General features: G+C 43.0%; 1 protein-coding gene and 1 pseudogene across 1 annotated transcript in view; both read right to left on the bottom strand.

Annotated features, from left to right (window-relative positions):
- Positions 1-6,969: 6,969 nt before the first annotated feature.
- LOC100604771 lies at positions 6,970-7,678 on the bottom strand (annotated as a pseudogene).
- Positions 7,592-27,512, bottom strand: part of LOC115835427 (probable palmitoyltransferase ZDHHC11B) — a 51,227-nt gene continuing 31,306 nt past the window's right edge. Inside the window, 3 exon segments of the mRNA XM_030813880.1 lie at positions 7,592-7,669; positions 12,271-12,334; positions 26,037-26,071. Coding sequence (XP_030669740.1) covers positions 12,307-12,334; positions 26,037-26,071 — 63 coding nt within the window. The 3' untranslated portion in view covers positions 7,592-7,669; positions 12,271-12,306.

Here is a 27,512-nt window from a genome sequence, read left to right on the forward strand (position 1 = left end):
GAGGCACTTGTGTCTGCAGTGGACGCAGAGCTGAGGGCCGCAGAGAAGGGAGGCACTTGTGTCTGCAGTGGAGAGGACACGCCTCTCTGTCAAGGCCAGGGGCTGAGGCCCTGGATGTGGCTGTCAGAGGCAGTGCGCAATGAGCTCTGTAAAGCCGAGACGGCTCCAAGCAGACCACAAGGAGCCTGGTCAGCTCCTGTCCCTCTAACTGTTTTCCCCACAGCCGAAGTGGCTTCATTTGTTGTGTGGATGCCTGCACTCAGCCCAGGACTAGATGGATTCACAGCCAGATTCTACCAAACATATGAAGAACTAACACCACTCCTTCTGAAACTATTCCAAGAAACTGAAGAGGGGGGATATCTCTCTAACTCATTCTATGAGACCAGTATCACCCTGGGACCAAAACCAGACAAAGGCGCAACAAAAAAAGAAAACTCCAGATCAATATCCCTGTGAATATAGATGCAAAAATCCTCAACGAAATACCAGAAAATAGAACCCAACAGCACATCAAAAGGATAATACACCCTGATCAGGTGGGATTTATCCCAGGGATGCAAATCAATAAATGTGACGTATAACATCAACAGAATTAAGGATAAAAACCATATGATCATCTAAATAGATGCAGAAAAAGCATTTGATTAAATTCAGCCTCGCTTCATGATAAAAATTCTCAACAAACTAGGCATAGAAGGAACACGCATCAACGTAATAAAAGCCTTATATGACAAATCCACAGCCAACATCAGACTTAACGGGGAAAAGTTGAAAGTATTCCCTCTAAGAACTGGTATAAGACATGGATGCCCACTTTCGCCACTGTTATTCAATATAGTGCTGAAAGTCCTGGCCAGAGCAATCAGGCAAGAGAAATAAATAAAGGGAATGCAAATTGGAGAAGGAGCCCAAACTATCCCTTTCTGTTGGTGAAATGATATTCTATATAGAAAACCCTCAAGACTTCACACTGCTGGTAAAGACATGCCTGAGACTGGGTAATTTATAAACAAAAAGAGGTTTAATGGACTCACAGTTCCACATGCCTGGGGAGGCCTCACAGTCATGATGGACGGCAAAAGGCAGATCTTACACGGCAGCAGGCAAGAGAGAGGATGAAAGCCAAGTGAAAGGAGTTTCCCCTTATAAAACCGTCTGGTCTCGTGAGACTTATTCACTCCCATGAGAACAGGATGGTGAAAACTGCCCCCATGATTCAATTGTCTCCTACCCGGTCCCTCCCACGACACATGGGAATTATGAGAGCTACAATTCAAGATGAGATTTGGGTGGGGACACAGCCAGACCGTATTAAGACTCCACCAAAAAACTCTTAGATTTGATGAACAAATTCAGTAGCATTTAAGGACACAAAATTAACGTACAGAAATCAATAGCATTCTTATAAACCAGTAACAATCTGGCCAAGAACCAAATCAGGAAGGCAATCTCATTTATTATAGCTACAAAACATTACCTAGATATGTATTTAACCAAGGAAGTGAAAGATCTTTATAAGGTGAACTACAACACACTGATGAAAGAAATCATACATGACACAAATAGAAAAACACCCCATGCTCATGGATTGGAAGAATCAATATTGTTAAAAATTATCATACTGTTCAAAGCAATCTACAGACCCAACACAATCGCTATCAAATTGGAAAAAAAAATCCTAAAATTCACACAGAATCCAAAAAGAGCCCAACTCGCCAAAGCAATCCAAAGCTAAAAGAACAAAGTTGCAGGCATCACATTACCTGACTTCAAACTATACTATAAGGGTATGGTAACCAAAACAGCATGGTAGTAGTACAAAAATAGACATCTAGATTAATGGAACAGAATAGAGGACTCGGAAATAAAGACACAAAGTCAATAAAAATATACACTAAGGAAATGACACCCTTTTCAATAAATGGTGCTGGGAAAACTGGATTGGCATATGCAGAAGAATGAAACTGGACCAATACCTCTCACCACATACAAAAGTTAACTCAAGAGGGATTGAAGACCTAAACATAAGACCAAAAACTAAAAAAATCCTGGAAGAAAACTTAGGAAAAATTCTTCTGGATATTGGCCTAGGCAAAGAATTTATGAACAAGTCCTCAAAAGCAACTGCAACAAAAACAAAAATAGACAAATGGAACTTAAACTAAAAACCTTCTGCACAGCAAAAGAAACTATCAACAGGGTAAATAGACAACCTGCACAATGGGAAAATATTTGCAAACTATGCATCGACAAAGGGCTAATATCCAGAATCTACAAGGAACTCAAACCAAATAAGCCCATTAAAAAGTGGGCAAAGGATATGAACAGCCATTTTTACAAAGAAGACACAAAAGTGGTCAAAAAACATGAAAAAATGCTCAACATCACTACTTATCAGAGAAAGGCAAATTAAAATCACAATGCGATACCATCTTAGACCAGTCAGAATGGCTATTATTAAAGTCTAAAGGCAAGAGATTTTAGTGAAGATGTGGAGAAAGGGGAATGCTGAAGCACTGTTGGTGGGAATGTAAATCAGTGTAATCTTTCTGGAAAACAGTATGGAGATTTCTCAAAGAACTAAAAATAGAACCACTATTTGGTTCAGCAAGTTCACTACTTGGTATATACCCAGAGGGAAAGAATTAATTATATCAAAAACCAGCTGCACTTGTGTGTTTATCACAATACTATTCACAACAGAAAAGAAACTGGATCAACCTAAGCATCCATCAGTGGAGGGCTGGTTAAAGAAAATGTAGCGTATATACACAAGGTAATACTACCCGTCCGTAACAAAGAACGAAATCATATCTTTTGAGCAACATGGATAGAGGCTATTATCCTGAGTGAAATAACTCAGAAACAAAAAGTCAGATACCACATGTTCTCACGTATAAGCAGGGGCTAAACAATGTGTACACATGGATGTATGGAGTGGAATAAGACAACACTGGACACTCCAAAATGTGGGAGGGTGGAAGGGGGTGAGAGTTGAAAAATTACTTCTTCAGTACAATGTTCACTATTCAAGCAAGGGTTCACTAAAAGCCAAGATGTCACCACTATGTAATATATGCATGGAAGAAATCTGCACTTCTACCCCTTACATCTATAAACATTTTAAAACTCTGTTCTTAAATAACTGCATCTCAGAATAAGATTTCATCTTGTCTGCATCCCCAAATAAGGTTTACCTAGGTGTGGATTTCTTCTTGTTATTTATGCAGCTGATCATAAATTAACTTATCATATACCTGTGGATTCATGTCTTGTCAGTTCTGTGAAATCCTCAGGAATATTTATAGGACTACAGCAATATCCGACACCAGAGAAGGCAACAATTTTTGACATCCAATCAGAAATATTAGGCATACAAACAAGTGGGAAAATAGGAGCCATAAGGAGACAAATTAGTCCATTAAAACTGATCCAGAATGGACACAAGGGCATTAAACAATATCAAGACTGTGTTCCACATATTGTAAAAGCTAATTTGAGGCACAGAAGATGTAACAACACTCTGGATCACTGTTCTAGAGGTGAAAGCTACAATGTATAAAATGAGAACTGCACTGCATGGGATTAATGGCAGATTAGATATTAAAGAAGAAAAGATTATTCATTGTGAAACCATAGCAATATAAGTTATCCAAAATGAAACCAAAAGAAAAGAGGATTTAAAAAACTTAAGTCAAATTATCTGTGATCTGTGGAACAACTTCAAGTGGCTTAATACATGTTTAATTGAAGTCCCTGAAGGAGAGAAGAAAACATGAGGAATGAGGGTAGTGCATTAAAACAGATGTTTGGAAAAATAATGACAACATTTTTTTCCAAATTCGATGTAAACTATAAACCTACAGATGCAAGAAGTTCAATGTACCTCAAGCACAAGTACCATTGAAGAAAATTACATCATGTCTCATTATAATCAAATCGTGCAATCCCAGTGATAAATAGAAATTTTAAAAGCAGACAGGAAAGACTGCCAGAGAAAGTATGTAAAGGGGAACACTGGTCCATCCCATAGAAGTTATTTGAGACTTGTTGAGGCTAGTAAGCAGTGTTTTGGGCAATATTCCTTGTGTGCCTAAGGAGCATGCACATTTTCTATTAATAAATGAGCTTCCAGTTCCACGGATGTCCCATAATTCAAGCCTGTTAATGGTGTTGTCCAAATCTATGTTTTTATTATTTTAAAAATATGATTGACCTAACAGTAATTGAGAGTTACATTGAAAACTTCCACAAGTGATAGTGAATTTTAAAAAATTATTCCCTGTGGGCTCTATCTGTGTTTGCTTTACACGTTTTCCCTCAATAAATACATCTTTTTTGAAGTCCCATTAGTGTAGGATTGTTGGTGATAAACTTGGCTTTGATTTATCTGAAAATATGATAAATTTGCTCTTTTTCCTAAAGATAGTGTTGCTGGGTACATAATTCCAGATCAAAAGTTTTTTTGTCACACTTCGTGAATATTATTTATCTACTGTTCTTACGATTAATACATCTGCTCTCTAACTGCTTTTCTTCTGTGGATGATTTGTTGTTTCTTTCTGGTTTTTAAAGTTAGATTTTCTTTTGTGTTCTGCCTCACCCTACAATGTGTCTAGGCCTGGATTTCTTATTTTTATTTGTACAGCTTGTCATGAATTACCCCTCATGTGGATTCAGTTCTTTTGTCAGCAGTTACCCAGGTTCAGGTATTTCTTTATAGCAATGCAAAAATGGGTCCATTCAGAAAATTGGCACTGAGGAGCAGGACATTGCTATAAAGATAACTGAAAATGTGGTAGCAGCTTTGGAACTGGGTAATGAGCAGAGATTGGGAGACTTTGGAGGGCTCAGAAGAAGACAGAAAGATGGGGGAAAGTTTGGAACTTAGTGACTTATTAAGTGGTTGGAACCAAAATGCAGATAGAAATATGGATAATGAAGGCCAGGCTGACAAGGTCTCAGATGGAAATGAGGAAGTTATTGGGAACTGGAGCAAAGGTCACCCTTGTGTGCCTCAGCAAAGAGCTTGGCTGCATTGTATTCATGTCCTAGTGATCTGTGGAAGTTTGAACTTAAAAATCATAACCTAGGGTATCTGGCAGAAGATATTTCTGAGCAGCTAAACATTCAAGATGTGGCATGGCTGCTTCTAACAACCTATGATCAGATATGGGAGCAAATTAATGACTTAAAGTTGGAATTTATACCTAAAAGGAAAGCAGAGTGTAAAAGTTTGGAAAATTTGCAGCTTAGCCATGTGGTAGAGAAAGAAAAAAATGTTTTCAAGAGAGGAATCCAAAAAGGCTGCAGAGCAACCACTTACTAGAGAGATTTGCATGGCTAAAAGGAAGCCAAGTGCTAATATCCAAGACAATGGGAAAAAGACTTTGAAGACATTTCAAAGATCTTCGCAGCAGCCCCTCCCATCACAGGCCCAGAGGCCTAGGAGAAAACAATGGCTCAATGGGCCAGGACTAGGGCCCTGATGCCCTGTGCAGTCTCGGGACACTAGTCCCTGTATCCCAACTTCTTCAGCTACAGTGGTGATTCAACAGTCTCCAGGTACAGTGTGGATGGCTGCTCTAGAGGGTAAGCCTTGGTGGCTTCCAAGTGGTGTGAAATCTGCAGGAACACAGAACACAAGAGTGAAGGGGCATTGGCAGCTTCCCCCTAGATTACAGAGGATGTGTGAGAAAACCTGGGTCCCCAGGCAGCAGCCTGCTGCAGCAGCAGAACACTCACAGAGATACTCTATGAGGACAATGCTGGGAGGAGATGTAGGGTTGGAGCCCCACACAGACTCCCCACCAGGGCATGCCTAGTGGAGCTGTTGGCAGAGGGCTTCTGCCCTCCAGACCCCAGAATGTTTGATCTACTGGCAGCTTGCAACCTCAGCCTGGAAAAGCCACAAGTACTCAACTCTAACCCACGAGATTGGCTGCAGGGGCCACAACCTGCAAAGCCACAGGGGTGGAGCTGTACAAGGCCTTGGGAGCCCACGCCTCACACCAGTGTGCCTCATGGAGTCAAAGGAGATTATTTTGGAACTTTGAGGTTTAATGTCTGCCCTGCTGAGTTTCAGACTTGCTTGGGGCCTGTAGCCTCTTTCTTTTGGCCAATTTCTTCCTTTTGGAATAGGTATGTTTACCCAGTGCCTGTACCATCATTGTATCCATTGTATCTGGGAAGTAAATCACTTGTTTTTGATCTCACAGACTCATAGGTGGAAGGAACTCATCTCCAGATGAGACTTTGGACTTGGCATTTTTGATTGAGTTGACCCTGGAATGAGTTTAGACTTTCAGGGACTATTGAGAAGGGATGATTATATGTTGCAAGGTAAGTTGGACATGAGATTTGAGGGACCAGGGATGGAATGATATAGCTTAGAGGTTTGTCCCCTCCAAATCCCATGTTGAGATGTAATCCCCAGTGTTGGAGGTGGGGCCTGGTGGGAGGTGTTTGAATCATGGGAGCAGGTGCCTCATAAATAGTTTAGTGCCATCCCCTTGGTGATGAGTGAGTCCTTGCTCTGGTAGTTCACTTGAGATCTGGTCATTTTAAAATGTATGGCATCCCCCCAACCCCACCACTCTCTCTTGCTCCTGTTCTCACTACATGATGTGTTGGCTCTCACCCCACTTTCGGCCATGATGGAAGCTTCCTGAGGCCTCACCAGAAGCCAAGCAGATGCCAGCACCATGCTTCCTGTACAGCCTGCACAACTGTGAGGCAGTTTAACCTATGTTTTTAAATAAATTACCCAGCCTTAGGTATTTCTTTACAGAAACACAAAAACAGCCCAATGCACATATTAACATATATATACATATTTAGAAAACTAATTATCTTTTAAAATATGACTACTAAACAGACTAAAACGCAGAGTTCATTATAAAATACAGAGGATGCCTCTGGTTCTCTGGTCTTCTCTTGACTCTTTTTGTCTACTAAGATAAGAAATCTGGGCTAGGCTGAAGAACTCAGAATCCAGGTCTGGGGTTTCCCAGTACTGTGCTCCCCTTTTCCAGTACTGTGCTCCCATTTGCCAGCGCTGTGCTCCCATTTCCCCGTACTTTGTGCTCCCATTTCCCAGTGCTGTGTTCTCCCATTTCCCACTACTGTGCTCCCATTTCCCCGTACTTTGTGCTCCCATTTCCCAGTGCTGTGCTCCCATTCCCCAGTACTCTGTGCTCCCATTCCCCAGTACTCTGTGCTCCCATTTCCCAGTACTGTGTGCTCCCCTTTTCCAGTACTGTGCTCCCATTTCCCAGCGCTGTGCTTCCATTTCCCATCACTGTGCTCCCATTTCCCCGTACTTTGTGCTCCCATTTCCCATTACTGTGCTCCCATTTCCCAGCGCTGTGCTCCCATTTCCCAGTACTGTGCTCACAGGTGTGAGCCAACATGCCCGGCCCATCAGCTCTTCTTAAGCAGCAAGAGGCCTTGCAGCTGGCTGGCTGGACAGCACAGTTAAGCAGGTGGCCGCATCCTCTGCAGTTGCTGGCAGCCCATCATCCTGGAGATGTAAATCCTCCTGCAAGGCTGGCTCTTCTTTGGGTGTGATGAAGATGATGACAGAGATGGATGCTGGGCTCTGAAGGTCCTGGTTCCTTCGAAGGACATCCAGGGGCCTCTGAGATGATGGGCTCTGGTTGCTGGCCTGTAGCATGGGTAGGAGCAGGAGAATTTGTAAGGTAGACTCTACAGGCAGGACCTTGATGGAGGGTGGGGTTTCAGGGTGGAAGACCTGGATCACAGGGGCACCTCAGCTCCTGCAGGACAAAACAAAGTCACTCTTTGAGCAGCCACCAGGGAGGGAGCTCAGCTCTACTTGTGATGGAAACCTACTGGTGGCTTTTAGCCCACCCTCTTGCCTGGAGAGGCAGGGCTGGTTTCGGGGCAGATCATCACCTTGGCTTAGACACAGAGCCCCACTCCCAGCTGGGTCTAGTGAGAGTCCTCCTGAGCCAGGCTCCTGCCCTCCCCATCCTTCCAGAAAGCTTAGAGATGAGTGCATCACTGACAGGCCATTTTCTATTGTTCTTATTGGGAAATACATCTTTTTGAAAGATAACCCATCTTTTATCACTACATATTTTAAAAAATATTTTCTTTGGCCAGGCATGGTGGCTCACGCCTGTAATCCCAGCACTTTGGGAGGCCGAGGCGGGTGGATCACGAGGTCAGGAAATCGAGACCTTCCTGGCTAATACGGTGAAACACCGTCTCTACTAAAAATACAAAAAAACTAGCCAGATGTGGTGGCGGACACCGGTAGTCCCAGCTACTCGGGAGGCTGAGGCAGGAGAATGTCATGAACCCGGGAGGCAGAACTTGCAGTGAGCCAAGATTGGGCCACTGCACTCCAGCCTGGGTGACAGTGCAAGACTCCGTCTAAATATATATGTATATTCTTTGTTTATGGCATTTATCAATTGAATTACGTTTTGTCTAGAATTTTATTTACCCTTCTTGGATTCACTGGGCTTTATGAATCTGTGAGTTGGTGTCTTCTAACAATGTTGGCAAATTCTCAGCCAAATCTCCTTAAATATGACCTCTTCCCAATTTTCTCTCTTTTCTCTTTCTGGGACTCTAAACATAACATAGCCTTCAAACTGTATTCTCATTAATTTTTTTCATATTTTGCATTTCTGTCACTTTGTATCTATTTCAGTAATTTTTTCAGCTCTAGATTCCAGTTCTCTAATTCACTTTTCAACTGTGTCTAATTTGTTGTTAAATCCAACCACTTTAAAAATAAATCAGTGATATTTCTCATTTCTATGTTTTATTTGGTATTTTTCCAAATCTGCTTTGTATTTAAAAAATAGTTTTCTGTTCTCTTCAGATATTTCTGACTGTGTTTTCTTTATGTTTTGGTCTGCCAAATTCAACATCTGAAATATTTATGTGTCTGTTTCTACTATGGTTTCTGTTGCTTCTCACTCATAGTGCTTTATTTTCATGTGTGGTGAGTTATTTTTCATTGAGAATTGCTTATTTGCTTTGTAGTTTTATTTGTGAGAAATCTTCGAGGCTTAGGATGAAGGTTTGTTACTCAGAAGGAATTATGCTTGGCCCCTGGGAATGACCAGTTCAGAATCACTCTCTGTTCGGGACTTTTGGTCACCCACCTCGCACAAAGTTAGGGACAACCTGTTGCTCCAAATACCCAGCAGTGATTTTTCTCTTTTTCTTTCAGCTCTAGGGCTTGAGATGACTGATCCCTCCCGATTCCTTTGTGGGTGGAGAAGTGAGTTGCTTCTAGTTTGCCACTGCAATGAGGGTACTGCCCTCTGGGGGGTCCTAACTTTAAGAGATTACTGATTGGCTTGCCATTTTGGCTGTGCTCTCAGCTTCATCTTCCCTTTCTACCTCTTGTAAAGCTGAAAATGAAGTTCACCAGGTTTCACAAATGCCCTCAGGGCAAAGGCCAGTTGCACTCCCCACTAGATTTCTCTTTGGGTTCCTCTGTGCCTTCAACCCTGGCCTGAGAATTCCTTGTCTCCTCAGTTGGTTAATGCCTTTAAGAATACTTACACTCGCACTCAGGTGGACACGGACACGCACGCGCGTGCACACACACACCCTTAACTTGCTCAGTTTCAGAGCACTGTCCGATCCTTGTAAGTGACCTGCCACATGACTAGAACCTCTGGCTTCATTTCACTCCTTCTTTCTTTCCCCTCCCTTTTCCCTTTATTCCGTCAGTCTGTATTCCACGATCTTTAAAATCAAGTTCTTTCTGGGATTATGTAAAAATCAGACAACTCTCCTAGCCACAATCTCCTTTTCTAGAGATAGGAGTGACTCACTCCTACACCGCAGGCACTTTGGAAGGGTAAGGTGTAATACTGAAGAAGTGTTTTGTGTGGTCTACAGTAATTCACAACTGTAAGACGTTATCACAGCAAACATTTGCTGTTTAAAACCTTAGTGGTGAATATTTTTTTTTCGAATGAAGCTAAATCATTTCAAAAGCACCCTAGGAAGACCAGATGCTTTTGAAATGATTTAGCCTCATTCAAAAATAATGCAAATGATAAAGAACATGCAAATGATAAAGAATGTGACCTGAAATTATCTGCAACTTCAGCAGACAAGCTGTGGTTGGTTGAGTTTGGGCTTCTATCAAACACCCTGAACCATCTTGTTTCAATCACTAATCAAGCTCTGCCACGGGAGCTTGCTCTTTGCTATGGTTTGGACATCTGACCCTTCCAAACCTTATGTTGAAATTTGATCTTCAGTGTTGGAGATGGGGCCTCATAGGACATGTTTGTGTCGTGGGGGTGGACCCCTTATGAACAGATTAATGCCATCCCTCTGAAGCGAGTGAGTTCATGCTCTAGTAGTTCTTGCTCTAACCAACCCATGAGACCTAGTTGCGGAAAAGGGCCCAGAGCCTCCTCCAGCCCTTCGCCTCCTCTCTCTCCATGTGATCTCTGCACGTGTCAGCTCCCTTCACCTTCTGCTGTTAGTGGAAGAAGGCTGAGACCCTCACCACATGCAGAGCTCAATCTTCAACTTTTCAGCCATCACAATCATAAGCCAAATACACGATTTTTCTTTATAAATTACCCAGGCTCAAGTGTTTCTTTGTAGTAACACCGACAGACTAAGACACCCCTTGTGTCCATCACTGTTAGCCACTGTTGCTCATGGAAGGGAGTCCACAGCTCCATTTGATGCTCACAGGGAAGGATGTCCACAGAAGCTGTCAGTTTTTTGCAGATGATTTGCAAGTTGACGCTTCAGCCAAGTGTCCAGCTCCACTTCTTGGGCTCTGCTACTCCTCAGCCGTTTCACTGTTGCACACAAAGGAAATGGTGGGAGGAGCATGTAGACTCAGGCACTGTTCTGTAGACATTCTACATGAGCTCAAGTTGTAGCTTCTTAAGTTTGTCCTCCATATCACTGAGACTGTTTTTTACAGCACCAATTGACTTCTTCTTTCCTTGAAAGATTTTAATTTTGCAACTTCATGGTCAGTTTCTTGCCATCTTTCCATATCTCATTCATCTCCCCTTTAATCTCAGTGGATTTGTCTTCTCATCTCAACTTGTCTCCAATTATGATTTTGACTCCTGCCTCATTAAGACCCTGTGCTATGCATCTCGAACACTTTTTTTCCTAGGGAACAATTTTCAAAGGTGTGCTTTCTCTCTGGGCTTTCATGGTGATGTCTATTCCCAGTTCTGCAAAATTTTCACAGGATATACACAGAACCATGAGTCCGACCCCCTTGTCCTCTAGGGTGCCGGTCAGGGCTGTGCTGCTGGGAGACCTTAACCTTCCTCAGGGCTCTATGGCGCCCAGACGGCTGTGGGAAGCTGCCTGGAGCACAGGAACTCTGAGGATACCAGGGCTTTTGATGTTTTGCCCGATCATAGGGCTTTTCTTGTATGGATCATGTCTTTTAGCATACAGTGTGCTCTATACCCTTTTCCTGTCCAGCTAGTTTTTGGGAGGTGCCTCTCTGAAGCACTGTGAGAGGGCAGGTACTGAATGGTAGAGTTCAGGGTGCAAAGGAGCTTGCTTTGCCTTGGAAAGCCAAGGTAACAGCTTAGAGAAAGGGTTGCAGTCTCGTTTTAAGGTACAATCATGTCTCACGTTTCTCAGCTGAGGGGATATGGTAGTGTAGGGAGAGCGTGCCCCTTTGTTTTCAAGTGCACAATCTTCCATTCTGATGGCAGAGCATGTCTGGATGGTTTGCCAACTCATGTGTGTGCCTGATAGCAAATTCCTTTAGCCTTCTAGTGAGTAAACTTTCCCCCTGATTCTGGAAGTAAATGATCATTTGTTTCACAGTTAAATTTCACTGCATTCTATGGATCGTCCTAAATGTTTGAACAGAAAGCAGGGATAGGTAGGGTCAGAGGCATCTAATCAGAAACCATCTTAAAATGGCAGGTGTTCATTATTTAAAGTTCTTAGATCAGTACAATTGGGTGAAAATAATTCTTAGTTTAGACTTAAAGGCAAGTATGGAAATGAGCGGTGTACAATCTATATATTGTTTACTGCCTAGAAAATAAAGATGAATTGATATTCTCACAGCTCAGCTGCCATGCACTACTTCTAAAGATGGACACACGGTTCCTGTTCTGGGGTTACTGTTGACATCAAGAGACAAGGACACGACAAGCAGCTCAGCCCTTGAGTTTGCACTGGTGATTTTTTAAAGAAGATATTTCACTCTCTAGAGAACCAAACTTGGGTAGATCTCCACATGACCCGTACTGCCACGTATCTTACCTGAATCTCAGTCTTCACTTTCAGCACTGTCGGTTTTCATGGGCTCTGTTGTTTCTTTTGCAGGCTGTTTGCAATATTCAGAAAGAGAAACAACAGAGAACGTATGATGTAATACTTGTTATACTGCCAAAGTGGACAAAATGTGTAAACAAGAGTACATTTTAGAGATTAGCTTGTGACGTGGGCCATCACTTCACCTCTCTGAGTTTCAGAGCCTTCATTTTTGTGAAGACAGTAATATGACCACACTGCTGAAAGAATGCTGCTTTTTTCTTCTGCATATGTGCTGATATAGAGACAAAGTGTGCTTTCCCTGATAAATAAGAGGGTCTTGTGGTAGCCAAGGAGGCTCGTTTGGATTTCCAGCATGAAAAGTGGGGAAATTTGGGGCCCACAAGAGGTCAGCCCACGCCTGGTACCTTCTTCTCACAACTCTTGCTTGATTGTGGTGAGTTCTGGCTATCAGGGAGCCTTAAGTGTTTCTATAATCACATCTTGAGTACAGGTGTTTTGTTCTCTACCCTGATGCTACACTAGCCCAGGCAGCCAATGACTTGATTGTTTATGCATGCTGGCCAGCTGGCAGGAGAAGTGACTGTGTTGCTGCCCAGACTTTCCAAAGGGTTGGAGATTGGGCTAATCTTAACTTGCAACGCTGAATGTGTCAGCAATTAGAGACCAGAAACATGCAAAATTTTGCTTTGAAAGGTTTTGAAAGACCCACAAGCAAAAAATTAACCAGGAGACTTCTAAATCAAAACAGCATATCCATCACATGCTATAGTCTCCCTTCTCCGATCCAATCCTTAAAAATTATAATCAGGATATAAACGGATCTATAAAGGAGTAAGGACAGGACATCAAAGAAAAGCAAGAAGGGAAATCTTTGTTGGATCAGAAATGATGACCCCTAGAAGGAAAGGATGCAAATGGGAGCGGATGCAGAAGGCCATGGTCAGGAGTGTGCTGCAGAACCTGGAAGAGACCCCCAGGAATCGCCACGGAGGAGCAGTGGATGCTCAGCTGGGCAGGGCTCCTGATGGGGCGATGAGCTGGGGGACTTGCAGGCTGAGCAGCCAGGCAGTGACTGCTGCTGCAAAACTTCGCAAACCATAGGCAACAATGGGAGTGTCTGCCACCAGATTATTGCAGGGGGAGCAGTAGTCTTGGTAGACACAGAGAAATGCAAGGAAAAGATGCACAGAAGGAAGTGACAGGACTCAGTAAGCAAAGGAGAGCTAAGGTATCACCAAATGAATCCAAAAATTACTGAGAATAAGGAGGAAATAAAATATTAATTTCAAATGAAAATAAAAGCATGACAAAGTATGACAGGTGAAATGGTGGAGGATTGTGAAATACAGGTTGGTGGGGAAGAATGTAGATAACTGGGTTGTAAAAGTGTGTTTAAGTATCTACATAAAAATGCAGAGGAAGTTTACCTAAGGACAAAATGGTATTGTAGAAAGCTATAGAGGCTGGTCGTTCCACTGGAACAACCATTAAGCTATAAAGAGCAATTGCAATGAATTATTTGGAAACTCTGGAACCTGGTCAGACATGTATGCGAGAGTGCTTGAAGAAAGGAGAAGCTGGGCCGGGTGCGGTGGCTCACACCTGTAATCCCAGCACTTTGGGAGGCCGAGGTGGGTGGATCACGAGGTCAGAAGATCGAGACCATCCTGGCTAACATGGTGAAACTCTGTCTCTACTAAAAATACAAAAAAAAAAAAAAAGCTGGATGTGGTGGTGAGTGCCTGTAGTCCCAGTTACTCAGGAGGCTGAGGCAGGAGAATGGTGTGAACCTGGGAGGTGGAGCTTGCAGTGAGCAGAGATTGTGCCACTGCACTCTAGCCTGGGCGACAGAGCGAGACTCTGTCTCAAAAAAAAAAGAAAAGAAAAAGAAAGGAGAAGCTGCTGGTCTTTCGTGAATGGTGTACATGAGCCAGCTACCACCTCGATTTCTTAGTTTTCCTGTGGCTAAAAGGGCAGCAACCTACATTCTTGGAGCAGCTGGCTGATGTCAGAGTGAGCATCAGGGACCTTGTCCTCAATAAATTTGAGGTGGTACATTCTGGTTAGTCTGGTGGTGCCCTGAGGGATCAATACAGAGGCTTGCCTTGGTTTCGATCTACTTGGCAGCAGTGGCTTCCTCCAGCTGCATCCATTGGAAGATTTAAAGAGACAGACATTCCCCCCTTGTTTGTAGCTAGATATTTGAGGAAATCTTTGATAGTTCACTAACTGGTCATAGAGATAAAGGAAGAGCAACTTCAGTGACAAGAAATACATATTTTGCAAAACTAGTTTGAAAAGGGCACAAACTGATGGTTCCAGCCTTTAACAAGAGAAAATCCACAGTCCCAGAGGAGGAGAAGCACTTGATTTTTAGAGTTACCATATTATGATACTCAGAATATCCAGTTTTGAACAAAAAATTATAGAACATATAAAGAAATAGAATAGTATGGCCCACTCACAGGAGAAAAAGACTTGGCATAAACTATATCTGTGAAAGCTCAGACATTTGAATTACTAGTCAAAGACATTAAATCAGCTGTCTTAAATAGCTCAGTGAACTAAAGGAAGTCACTGACAAATAAAGTAGGAAAATTACATATGAGTAAATTAGATTATTAGTAGAAATAGAAATTATATATTTTTTAAAAACCAAAAAGAAACTGGAGCTGGAAAGTACATAACTAAAATAAAAAGTTCATTCAAAGAGTTCAATAGATTTGAGCAAGCAGAAGAAATGATCAGCTAACTTGAAGACAACCAACATTACCCAGTCTGAGGACCAGAAAAAAAAAAAAGAATGAAGGAAGATGAACAGAGCTTGAAGGATTTGTTAGACATCATCAAGGGTACCAACATATGCAACATAGGAGTCTCCAAAGGAGAAGAGAAAAGGAAAGAGGCAGAAAAAATACAGTGTTCCCCCATTATCAGCAGTTGTGTCTTCTGCACTTTCAGTTACCTCTGGGCAACCACAGTCCAATAATATTAAATGGAAAATTCCAGAAATAAACAATTCACAAGTTTTAAATTGTGTGTAGTTGTGAGTAGCATGATGAAATGTCATTCTGCCCGGCTCTGCCCACCCAGGACATGAATCATCCCTTTGTCCAGCATCTCCATGCTGTATACACTATCTGCCCATCAATGTACAGGAAAAAACATAGTGTATACAGGGTTTGGTACTATCTACAGTTTCAGATACTTACTGGGAGTCTTGGAACGTATCCCCTACAGATAATGGGGGAGCAGGAGACTATTTAAAGAAATAATGGCTGGAAACTTTCCAAATCTAATTGAAGAAATGAATCGACACATCCAAGGAGCTCAATGAATTCCAAGCAGGCTATACCCCAAAAGATCTACGCCAAGACACATTACAGTTAGATTGTCGAGACATAGACAATGAGAGAATTTTGAAGGCAGGCAGAGAGAAGTGACTAATCAGAATCAAGAGATCCTTAATAAAATTATCAGGTGATTTTTCATTAGAAACTAAGGAGGCTCAAAGGCAGTGGGGTGACATATTTAAATGCCCTGGAAGAGGGAAAATACCTGTCAACCAAGAATTCTATATGTGACGAATCTATCCTTCCAGAATAAAGCAATAACTAAGACATTATCAGATAGACAAAAATTGAGGGAATTCATTATCAGTAGACCTACCCTAAAAGAAATGTTAAAGAAATTATTTAGTCCTAAATGAAGAGACACTAGACAGTAACTCAAAACCATACAAAGAAATAAAGAACATTGGTAAAGAAATAAAGAACATAGGTAAATATACAAGTCAATAATATTGTACTTTTGGTTTGTAACTCTTTTTTTCTATATAATTTAAAAGTCAAATGCATAATACAATAATTATAAATATTGTTAATGGGTGCACACTGTATAAAGATGTAATCTACGACAACAGCAATATAAAGGGTGAGGGATGGAGATGGATAAAAGCAGTGTTTGTGTACTATTGAAACTAAGTTGGGGCTGACTGTAGTGGCTTACTCCTGTAATCTCAGCCTTTGGGAAGCTAAAGTGGGAGGATCGTGTGAGACCAGGAGTTCAAGTCCAGCCTGGCAACATAGTGATACCCCATTTCCACAAAAAATAATTTAAAATTAGCCAAGCGTGATGTGTGCCTGTAGTCCTAGTTACTTGGAAGGTAGAGGTAGAGAGATTGCTTGAGCCCAGGAGTAGGAGGTTGCAGTGAGTTATGACTGTGCACTCCAGCCTGGGCAACAGACTGAGTCCTGTCTCAAAAAAATCTAAGTTGGTATTCAAACTAGGGTGTTATAAGTTTAAGACATTAATTATTATCCCCAACGTAACCACTAGGAAGATAATTAGAAAAGGTACAAAAAAGGAAAGAACAAAGGGATCAAAATGGAACATTACAAACATTCAACTAAAGATTTTTTAAATGGGCAGGAATTGAGAAATAAAAATATATATGATATACACAATGCAAAAAGCTAAATAGAAGAAGTAAATCATTTCTTATCAGTAATTACTTTAAACATTATATATGTATAGATAGATAGATAGATAGATAGATAGACAGATAGATAGATAGAACTTTTTAATTAAAAGTCAGAGATTGGCGGATTAGATTTTTAAAAAGCTGAAGTGCCTGTGGACAAAGATGCTGAGTTAAAGGAGGTTGTCTTCCTTACTGAGTAATAGAGAAGCTCCCGGGCCTCAAGATATGGAGGGTCCCAGGGGCAAGGGTGAGGAGCAAGGATGGGAGTGGGATGTGAGATTAAGCACAAGGGTGGTAGCTAAGTGTCCATATATGGAACATGTTGCTGACCCCACAGAGCAAGCAGCTAGCCTCTGCCACCCCACAGGAGATAAGAAGGGTCTGATGTCAGGACACCAGAGGTGTGGCAGGTGGGAGAATGGGGGAGGCACTGGAAAGGAAAGAGTGGGGCTAGTGACCATAATACTGAATAACTAGAGCCTTTTGTGGGAGAGAGAGGGAGTACTTACTTCTCAGAACTTATTAAGCTATGGGAAGTAAGATGATAAGAAATTACTGCAGGGATAGACAAACTGACGAGTGGAATTGACTAGACAGCCCAGAAATAGACTCAAATATGTGCATAAATGGAATTCAGGACAGAAGCAGCTTTTGATGCCAGTAGGGAGAGGACTTGCTCAATGAATGGAGCTGGAAACAATACAAATCCATCGAGGGAAGAATGAAGTTAGATCTCTACCTCACACCATACACTGAAATCAACCAAAGATAAAGACTTGGCTCTCAAAATCAAAATTGAAAACCCTTATTAGAAATAATAGATGGCTATCTTTTGGATATTTTGGTGGAAAGATTCATTAATCAAGACCAAAAAGCATTACTTATATAATATGTATAAACATGACTATATTGTAATGCATGATCTGGTTTCTAGAATGGTATATTAAATTAAACATGGAGTTAAGCTGCACATGGACAGACTCTATCTGTAATTCACCCAACTGACAAAAGGTTTGTATAAAGAATATATAAAAACTCATATAAATCAATAAGAAAAGCACAAAGAGTCCAGTGGAAAAATGGACTAGGGACATGAGCAAGTGCTTCATGGAAGAGAAAACTCGTATGGCTCACATGTGTTCAGATTCATTAATAATGAGGGAAATACTGAAGTAGACCACAATAAGCCACCAGTTCACACTACGTGACCGTCAATTCCAAGTGTTGGAGAGGACACGAAGCAGTAGGACTTCTAATACCCCGCTGTGAGAGTGTAACATGTGCAACACCTTTAAAAAACAGTGGCCTTATCTCTGAGAGCCGGACATTCTATCAATTGCACCACTAGGAATAGCCCCGGGAGAAATGGTTGCACCTGTACAACAGGAGCTCTGTCAAGATCGAGCAGCACAGCTGGGTAGCAAAAAACTGGAAGCCATCTCCATGCCCAACCATAGCAGAGGGGGTAATTAAGTGTGGTATGGGGTGGAACAGCCACAGAAGCAAACGCAAACAGACTACAGCGACACACGGTATGGACAGACCTTGGCAATTTAGTACTAAGTGAAAAAGGTGATTCCCCAAAGATTCCAGATACTACATACACACAATGTCCTTTCTGTTAAAAAAAAAAAAAAAAAAAGAAAAAGTAACCAATGTATTGCACGTACGTATGTACTCTTTAGGAATATACATCTATATCTGTATAGATATCTAAGGAACAAAATTTGAAGGAAAGCAAGAGAATGAAGATCATGAGCGAGGTGCAAGGACTTGGAATGGGGGCCCCGTCAGCAGACAAAGACGATGTCAGACTCTGCTTTTGTTGTTGGTGCTTCCTTCACTATCATAAATAAACAAAATACGGAGTCAATGAAGGAAGCAGGTCACTCACAGATCAAGGATGAATCTGTGTTCCCGCCCAGGACTGGGATTCGTGTGACTCTGGGCACCTGGGATCCAAAACAAGGGGAAAGAGGCAACCACCATCCACTGGGCATCCCTAAGCCAGACCCTGGGCAGTGATATTCACAACTCCAGGAGCTCACACACAACCCTCTTGGGAAGAGACACTAATATCCCCCATTTCCTTGTGAGGAATAGGGGCTCAGAGTGGTTTAAAAACTTATGAGGTTATAGAACCAGCAGCATCTCCACACTGGCCCCGAACCGAGGTCTGTCTGATGCCAAAGTCCAAATGCAGGTTACGGTGCCAATTAATTTCTGATCGCTCTGCTAAGAGGAGCTTTGGATTCCTGCGAAGAGTGAGAGAGGTGGGCCTGGGATGCCTCTGGGGGATATCAGAGCAACAGGATCAGACGCAGGTCCTGGACTGAGCCTGCAGCTAAGAGAAGCCCAAAGGCTGGGTCTGGGGGTGCAGGCCAGTCCCCGTCAGACTCTCAGTGACTGTGGCCACTGGGGCTAAGGGCCAGGGTGTGACCTTCCATGGTCAGAATGGGGCTCTCCTAAGTGGACTGAAAGACAAGCCCTAGATCTTCAGGTGGGTCCTTCTGAATCTCTGGTGCCACAGAAGGAAAACTGGGCACTGCAGCCCGATGGGGATGGGAGGGGTCAAGTTGTGCAGCCTCCCTCTCGCTGTGCAGCCTCTTGGGAGGGAGCATGCAGGACATCTGAGAGGACCTGCGCCCTTAGCCTTAGACCCTTTGCTGGGTGTATGAGTGCTCAGCTCTCAGTGCAGAGAGACAGCCCTATGGTAGCTGCATCTGCCCTCCTCTCCTCTCTGAGCTCCTCTGCTCTGCCTGAGCTGCCCTCTGGGTGTGAGTTCAGACCTGTCCACACATCCTGTGCTGTGTCCTCAGTGCTCCCAGCCATGCCCCACACTTCCAGGCTCCCTCACTCAGTTCCCCTCGGACGTCTGCATGTGTCTCCAACACACTTATGTGTTCCATCTTTTTATTTACTTATTTATTTTGAGACGTAGTCTCATTCTGTCACCCAGGCTGGAGGGCAGTGGCACGATCTTGGCTCACTGCAACCTTCACTTCCCAGGTTCAAGCGATTCTCCTGTCAGCCCCCTGGGTAACGGGATTACAGGAGCATGTCACCAAACCCAGCTAATTTTTTTTTTTTTTTTTCAGACACAGTCTTGCTCTGTCGCCCAGGCTGGAGTGCAGCGCCGCAATCTCGGCTCACTGCAAGTTCCGCCTCCCAGGTTCACGCCATTCTCCTGCCTCAGCCTCCCGAGTAGCTGGGACTACAGGTGCCTGCCACTACGCCTGGCTAATTTTTTTGTATTTTTAGTAGAGACGGGGTTTCACCGTGTTAGCCAGGACAGTCTGGATCTCCTGACTTCTTGATCTGCTGCCTTGGCCTCCCCACATGCTCCATCTTTTGACCATCAGTTACACACACACACACAGACACACACACACACACACACTATTTATTCCCCACCTGTCTCCTATACGCACAGTTTTCCCAACATTTTATTAAAATTTCAAACATAAACAAGACTGGAAAGGGCTTTACAAAAAAATAAAAAACAAAACCTGAATCCAGCACCCTGGAAGCGACCATGGCTAACGTTTGTCCTCCGCCCCGTCACATAACTGTCCACCCATCACTCTGGTCTGCCACGTTTCAGACTGGTTGCAGACGTCTGCACACCTTGCTGACATGCACACGCAGCACTTCTGGCACTGCAGCACCTATTTTTGTGTTCTGTCTGCTTCTGTCACACACACACGTGTTTCATAGTTGAAAATATTTTGTCCCTTTTTCTTCTATTCCACACCCGCCTTTGTTGCTGTTGGAGCGGCACCCTTCAGGGCCCTTCCTGTAGATGGTGTGTCCCCCAGATTCATAGGCTGAAGTCCTAACCCCAACGTTGTGTGTCATAAAGCAGAGCCTTTGGTGTCAGCTGCCGAATGTGGGACCCGGATGGCAGGATTCGTGAGTGCCTTCAGAACAGGCACGCGAGTCAGATCTCACTCTCGACTCCCTGCCGTGTGAGGACAACCAGAGGAGGCCATCAGAGAACTAGGAAGGGGCTGTCACCAGACACCGGATCTGCCGGCGCCTTGAGCTGGGACTTCCCAGGCTCTGGAATGGTGAGAAATACATTGTTGCCTAAGCTCCCCGCCCCCCGTGTGTGGTATTTCTGTTGAAGCAGGCTGAACAGACTAAAACACCTATGAATGCTTACAATTAGTCAAACAAGCAACTCGGAATATTGTTGTAACCTCCACCCTGGAGGAAAACTGTGTGCTGCTCACCGGAGGCGAGAGGCCAGCGGCTTTGGGGATACCCCAGATGACAAGGTCCTTTCTAGACGCCAAACAGCGGTGGGGCTCAGGCTCAAGCCCTGGGAGGGAGACAGGAGCTCCTCATGGTCCCCTCTGCTAGGAAGCGCAGGAGGAAGGAAAGACCATGTGTCCGCAAGGCAGGGTCTCGTTTTGGGGAGGAGCGCACAACAGGCCATTAAGGCTCCAAAGTTCCGGACGAGCACCATTACCGTGGTTTCTGCTTGTCAGCAGATCCCAGGAACAGGCAGCTCCCGGGAGGTTGTGTGAGTGCTCAGGAGTGTACTACACAACAGACACCACCTGGGCATGACGCTCACATGGAAAGCACCCTGGATGCTTGCTAGGGGGATGATGCAAAGGAACGGCTCCAGCCTCCGGTGGAAAATTAATACAAGCCACTGAATGAGGTGCTGGGGATTAGGGTCTTCACCCGGCAAATCCTGCTCCTTATTCCCACTTTCATCCTAGCTGGTCAGCTGCATCCACCCATTCCCTTCGACATCCCACAGCAAACACGCAGACCAGAATATCCCCCATCAGTTTGTCTAATATCCACCACTAGAGACACTATAAATTCCCACACATTTCCCACAAAATAGACCTGTGATTAGCAACATCACACCCCACAGGCACTTAATGAATGGACTTTCCCCCTGTGGCAAAGCGTGACATGATTTAAACAAAGTCCCTGATGGCTAGAAACAGATGTTTGTAATGTACCCAGCAGGCAGAGCCTGAAGTAAAAGGCTGCGAGTGAGTCTAAAAGGTGGACCAGCTGGATCCAAACTGTTAGGTGACCCTGGAAGCATATTCTGTGACAAAAAAGGATTAATGGTAATTTATCACCTGTTGCATCTAGAGGCTTTGTAAACTCATGTGCTGTTGGAGTAACACTTTTCACATTAAACAAGGTTAGCTCATTCTCCTATGGAGAAGACTTGAGTGAAATGAAGAAGGCTTCCAAAAAAGAGGAATATGATTTAAAGATGGAGCAGTTTATGCCCATTAGTATCTTATCTTTTAACGGAACAATGTAGAGTTTAAAAAGCAGGCGCCTAAAGAGGTGTATTAAATGATGATTTCATTTAGAAAATGGGTCTAATACACAGAAACAGTGTTAAAAGGGAAGCTGCAGGAGGTGCCAATCAAAATGCCTGCAGTAGCCATTGGTGGGTGGGGGGACTGTGAGTATCTTAGGTTTTTACACCAAGAATTTTTGTAACTTCCCTATTTTCTATTTTGAATGTGTACTGATAAAACATATATATTTTTTCAAAGTGAAAGTTTACAATTCTGGTCACAATTAATTTTCTATCATTCTTGCCAGAAATAGATAAAAGAGAAAACGTCTTAGTTTTTACCTAGTATTAGAACCATAGGCTATACTTCGAAGTAAAATTCAAAATAACCTGGATTCACTAAATCAAAGAAAACCAATTTACAAGGAAAATTAATGGGTTGTGTGAAACAGCATTTTCACACTGAGTGATATGTAATCCTTGATTGCTGAAACTAGGCAAAACTCTTAAGCAATTCTCAGATTTAAGAAATTGGTGAATGGGGCACTTCTCCTGGGCTACCTTTTTCTGACCCAGGAAGCTGCCTGCCTCTTGAGCTGCAGAACCCGGCTGGCCTTCCCTGGCCTGGAACTCTGGCACTGCCCCCAGCACGTTTCCATGAAGGGCGGAGCTTCTGGGGCAACTCAGGAAGAGCAAGGCAGGAACTTCCATCCTCTGCCCACCTGGGGGAGACTGACTTCTGGGTCCTCACTGTGGCTCCCAGCGGAGTTGGGATGCCCGGGAAACACTCTCAAAATAAAATGTATATTTAATGCAACTTTGCTCCAAATTCCAGGTTTCCTGGAACTGAAACAAAATGTATTTTCCATATAAATTTTAAATAAACTTATATGAAAAAATTAAAGTTTAAAAATTGTCAAAACTTTTAGAAATGAAAAAACCTGAGAATGTGACTGTCAGACATTAAAATGTAGCTCAGGAAGGTCCAGGAATTAAAACAGCACGGTTTAGGACACAGATCAACAAGGCAGAAATAAACGTGTAGAAACAGATCTGAGTCTAGTGCTTATGGCAAGCACTAGAAAAGGGGGCCTTTGAATTAGATGGAAAGGTGTATTGTTTCATAAATGAGGTGGTAATCATTAGTTAAGTCTTCGAGATAAAGTAACCTCAGCTCTCTCCCTGTATGCAAAAATAAGTCCAAGATGGCTTGAAAATCAAAATATAGGGAAAACCAAAACAGAAAAATTATGAAAATATCAGCAAAGAGTTCTGGATGATTTTGGTGTAACCCTGGAGTAAGAAAGACTTTTTAAAGCAAGACAAGAACATTTGACAACTTTAACTTCACAAAAATGTATGACCTTCACATTGCAAAAGACATGATAAACACAAAATTTTAAAAGACAGACTGAAAGAAATACATTGGAAACACACAGATCAGAGAATTATTATCCCTAATGTGCAAAGACCACTTAATATTGACAATACAAACAACTCCATTTAAAAGTGTGCAAACATTTGAAAAGCTAATTCATATAAGAGGAACTGTGAAAGGGTAAAAAAAAAAAGAATGACAATATGTCCAGTCTCATTAGTAATAAGGAAAATGCACATTGAAATAATTAAAACTGTTATTTGGATAAAACTAAAAATACCCTGCTAATATCTGGTGCTGAAAAGAGTGAGGAAATTGAAGGAAATTTGCATTGTTCTAACCTTTTGGTAAAGTAAGCAAAAAGAAACTATGAGGATTTAAAATGCAAATGCCCTTTGACTTTTCAGTGTTCTACAGAAACAAAACAATATCGTCAGTATCTGACAACATTGGCACAAACGTGCTTCTTGCAATTCTGTTTGCAAAAAGCTAAACTTGGTCATAAACTTCATATCCTGTAGTGAACAATGGTTGACTAAGCCACGGTATGTGCACATCATGAGAGGGTGAAGTTCCTGACAAGAATAAAACACATCTATATGAAACGTCATGAGCGTAATCCATGCCACATTGTTGAAGAAATCAAAAAAGGAAGCTGCAGAATAATTCATATGGTATACGTTAACCGGTCAACGTGAGCGAATCTGCATAGAGCAAAAACATGTATTTACCCTCTATTATTAAAATGGCATTTTGAGGTGGTATTCAGGAAGGGAGGTGCAGAATATTTTTAACTCATGTACTATCGTATTCAAACTGATACAATGAGCATGTAATAAGGTTATAAGTTCTAAGTGTATGTCAGGTATTAAATTCTCCCCCATCTAAATGTTGCTCCATGGCCAGACACAGTGGCTCATGTCTGTAGTCCCAGCACTGTAGGAGGCTGAGGTGGGCAAATCGCTTGAGCTCAGGAGTTCGAGACCAGCATGGGCAACATCGTGACACCCCATCTCTACAAAAGTTGGCTCAGCATGGTGGCATGAGTCTGTGGTCCCAGCTACTTGGGAGGCTGAGGTGGGTGGATTGTGAGAACCCAAGTGGCAAAGGTTGTAGTGAGCTGAGATTGTGCCACTGCACTGCAGCCTGGGTGACAGAGTAAGACTCTGTCTCAAAAAAAAATAAAAAATAAAAAAATAAATGTTGCTCCATGATCCAGGGCAGCTGGGTTGGGAGGATGAGGCCAGCTGGGTGCACTCATCTGTGAGGGGGAGACCGGGAGGCATGCAGTGACCTCAGCAGTCTGGGGTCCCGGGTGCTTCTAGAGGAACCCCAGCAGCTCTGAGCCATGAGGTGTGGGTGCTCCTTGTTCCCAGCACGAGCAGCCTCCCTCACACACCGTCCCTGAATAATGTCGGCCGTGTCTCTGGGCATGTGTCCACTGGGCCCTCCCCGGTTTGGCCATCTGACCCCCTGGGCAGCATGACCTACTGGAATGGTGGCAGAGACCCCAGAGGTCCTGGGCCAGGACAGCTGCAGCTGCTGGGTGCCCAGAGATGACGGGGCTGTTCTGTGCAGGCTGGGGTGGGCGCTTCCTCTGTGGGGCCAGCTGGGACTCCCTGCAGTGACAGGAGGAGTATGGCAGGCAGGGTGGGGACTGGGATGTGAGGTGAAGGCAGGAAGGAGGCTTTGTCAGTGTGAGAGAGTGTGACTGCGTGCGAGAGTGTGTGTGTGTGCGCGTGCCTGTGTCTGCGCACCTGGGGTGGTTTGAGCCATGACTCTTACCTTCCATTTCATTTTCTTTTAGGTTGTATTAAATGGTTCTAGATGAAACTTACTGTAGAGTGTAGGAGCCCAATACCTAAACCCTGAAACTCTGGGAAATGTTGTATAAAGTTGCTTTTTAAAATATAAAGTTAACATGTGTTCATTTTATGGAAAGGAAAATGAAATGGCAAACAAGGAGTAAATAATTTACTCAGCATCATGTGTGAGTAGCTTTCCTATGACTCTGTGTTCTGTGAGAAATGTAGCCCGTACTTGAGATTCTCTGGGAAGAATATGCATTTATCACGGCTGCACAATTTTATTTCACCATGGGAACAGGGTACCCTTTAGAATGTGTGCTTAAAACTGGATCATGGTCCTCCTTATAACTGTCTTCTTTCAGCTTTGTAGTTTGGAGGGCGAAAAAGTGGTGTGCAGTGGGGCTGGAATTGTGCAGTGTTGGGGCAGGGCTGTCATCAGTGGATGTATTTAGAGTTGAAATGACAAGACCTGACTCTCAATGAAACACTATTAGAAACATTAAAAAACATTCAGCCTCACAGCATTACATGCATTTAAAGAAAGAAAATAACTATGCTTGGCCTTATTTTTGTGCATAAGTTCAAATGTTAGTTATAAAGAATTCTATAATTTTTTCAAGTAAGATAAGTGCAATAAGCAACATGAATGGCTATAAATGTTCAGTGAAGCATTTCTACTTTCCATTATGTCATCAAATTATTTGAACACGTTAAATAGAGGACATATTTTCCTAAGTAATTTGAGTTAAGGCAAGTGTACAGACAGATAAAACATTCCCATTAAACTTACAAACTTACCCAAGTGTAGATGTACTCAGGCCATCATCTGCTTCCTGTGGGGGGAAGTGAAGCAAAATTCAGAGGATGAACAAAGACCTTGTTGACATTAAACTTATTCTTAAACAAAATTCAAGTTCATTACTAGTCAGTTCTGATAGTTCTGAGTAATGGTACTTCAAGGCTGCCTGGATCATGGAATGGGATCTCAGTGGTGGCACAGCACCCTTCCTCCCAATCCTTGGATCATGGAATGGGATCTCAGTGGTGGCACAGCACCCTTCCTCCCAATCCTTGGATCATGGAATGGGATCTCAGTGGTGGCACAGCACCCTTCCTCCCAATCCTTGGATCATGGAATAGGATCTCAGTGGTGGCACAGCACCCTTCCTCCCAATCCTTGTACTATGGGCTGAACTATATCCCCCTCCAAATTCATAGGTTGACATCCTGACACCCAGTACCTTAGAATGTGACTATATGTGGAGACAGGACCTTGAAAGAGGTAATGGATGTTAGATGAGGCTATTAGAGTGAGCCCTAGTCCAGAGTGACTGGTGTCCTTTTATGAAGGGGAGATTATGACAGAGACACAGAGAGAAGGCTGTGGGAGGACGCAGAGAACAGGTGGCCGTCTACAAGGCAAGGAGAGAGGCCTTGGGAGAAACCAACCCTGCAGACGCTGTGCTCTGGGACTTCCAGCCTCCAGATATGTGAGAAAATACATTTCTTGTTCCAACACCCCATGTGTGGTTCCTGCTTGTGGAAGCTCTAGCAAAGAAAAACACCTGCTCCGTGTGCACACACATGTTGTTTTCAGTGCTCTTGGGTAAGAACCTGGGAGTGGGAGTGCTGGGTCGTATGATAAGCATATGCTCAGCATCTGAAGCTTTGCCAGACTGCTCGCCGATGTGGCATCATTTTCCATCCCCATGAGCAATGGATGAGACTTCCAGTTCTCCGACGTCTTCACCAACACTTGGTATTGATCATCTTCTTTTTAATTATTATTATTTTTTAAGATACAGGGTCTTGCTATGTTGCCCAGAATAGTTTCTATCTCCTGGCGTGAAGGCATCCTCCTGCCTCATGGGCCACCCAAAGCTCTGGGATTTCAGGTGTGAACCACCATGCCTGGATGGTATCATTACTCGTTTTTCTTGCAGCCATTCTAATAGGGGTGCAGTGGTATCTTTTGTAGTTTTATTTTGTGGTTCCCTGATGTCAAATGATGTCGAGAACTATTTTGTATGCTTTATTTCTCATGGATATGGTTGCCTTGGTGAAGAGTATGGTCAACTCATTTGCTCATTTAAAAACTGAGCTGTTTTCTTATTGTTGAGTTTCCATGGTTCTTTAAATATTCCCGATACAAGTATATGACTTGCAAATATTTTATTTCAGTCTGTGGCTTATATCTTCATTCTCTTAATGGTGACAATTGAAAGAATGATTTTAAATGTTTAAAGTCAAATTTATCATTTTTTTCTGAAATAG

This window comes from Nomascus leucogenys, chromosome 6 (assembly GCF_006542625.1).
Source record: "Nomascus leucogenys isolate Asia chromosome 6, Asia_NLE_v1, whole genome shotgun sequence".
NCBI classification, from domain to species: Eukaryota; Metazoa; Chordata; class Mammalia; order Primates; family Hylobatidae; genus Nomascus; species Nomascus leucogenys.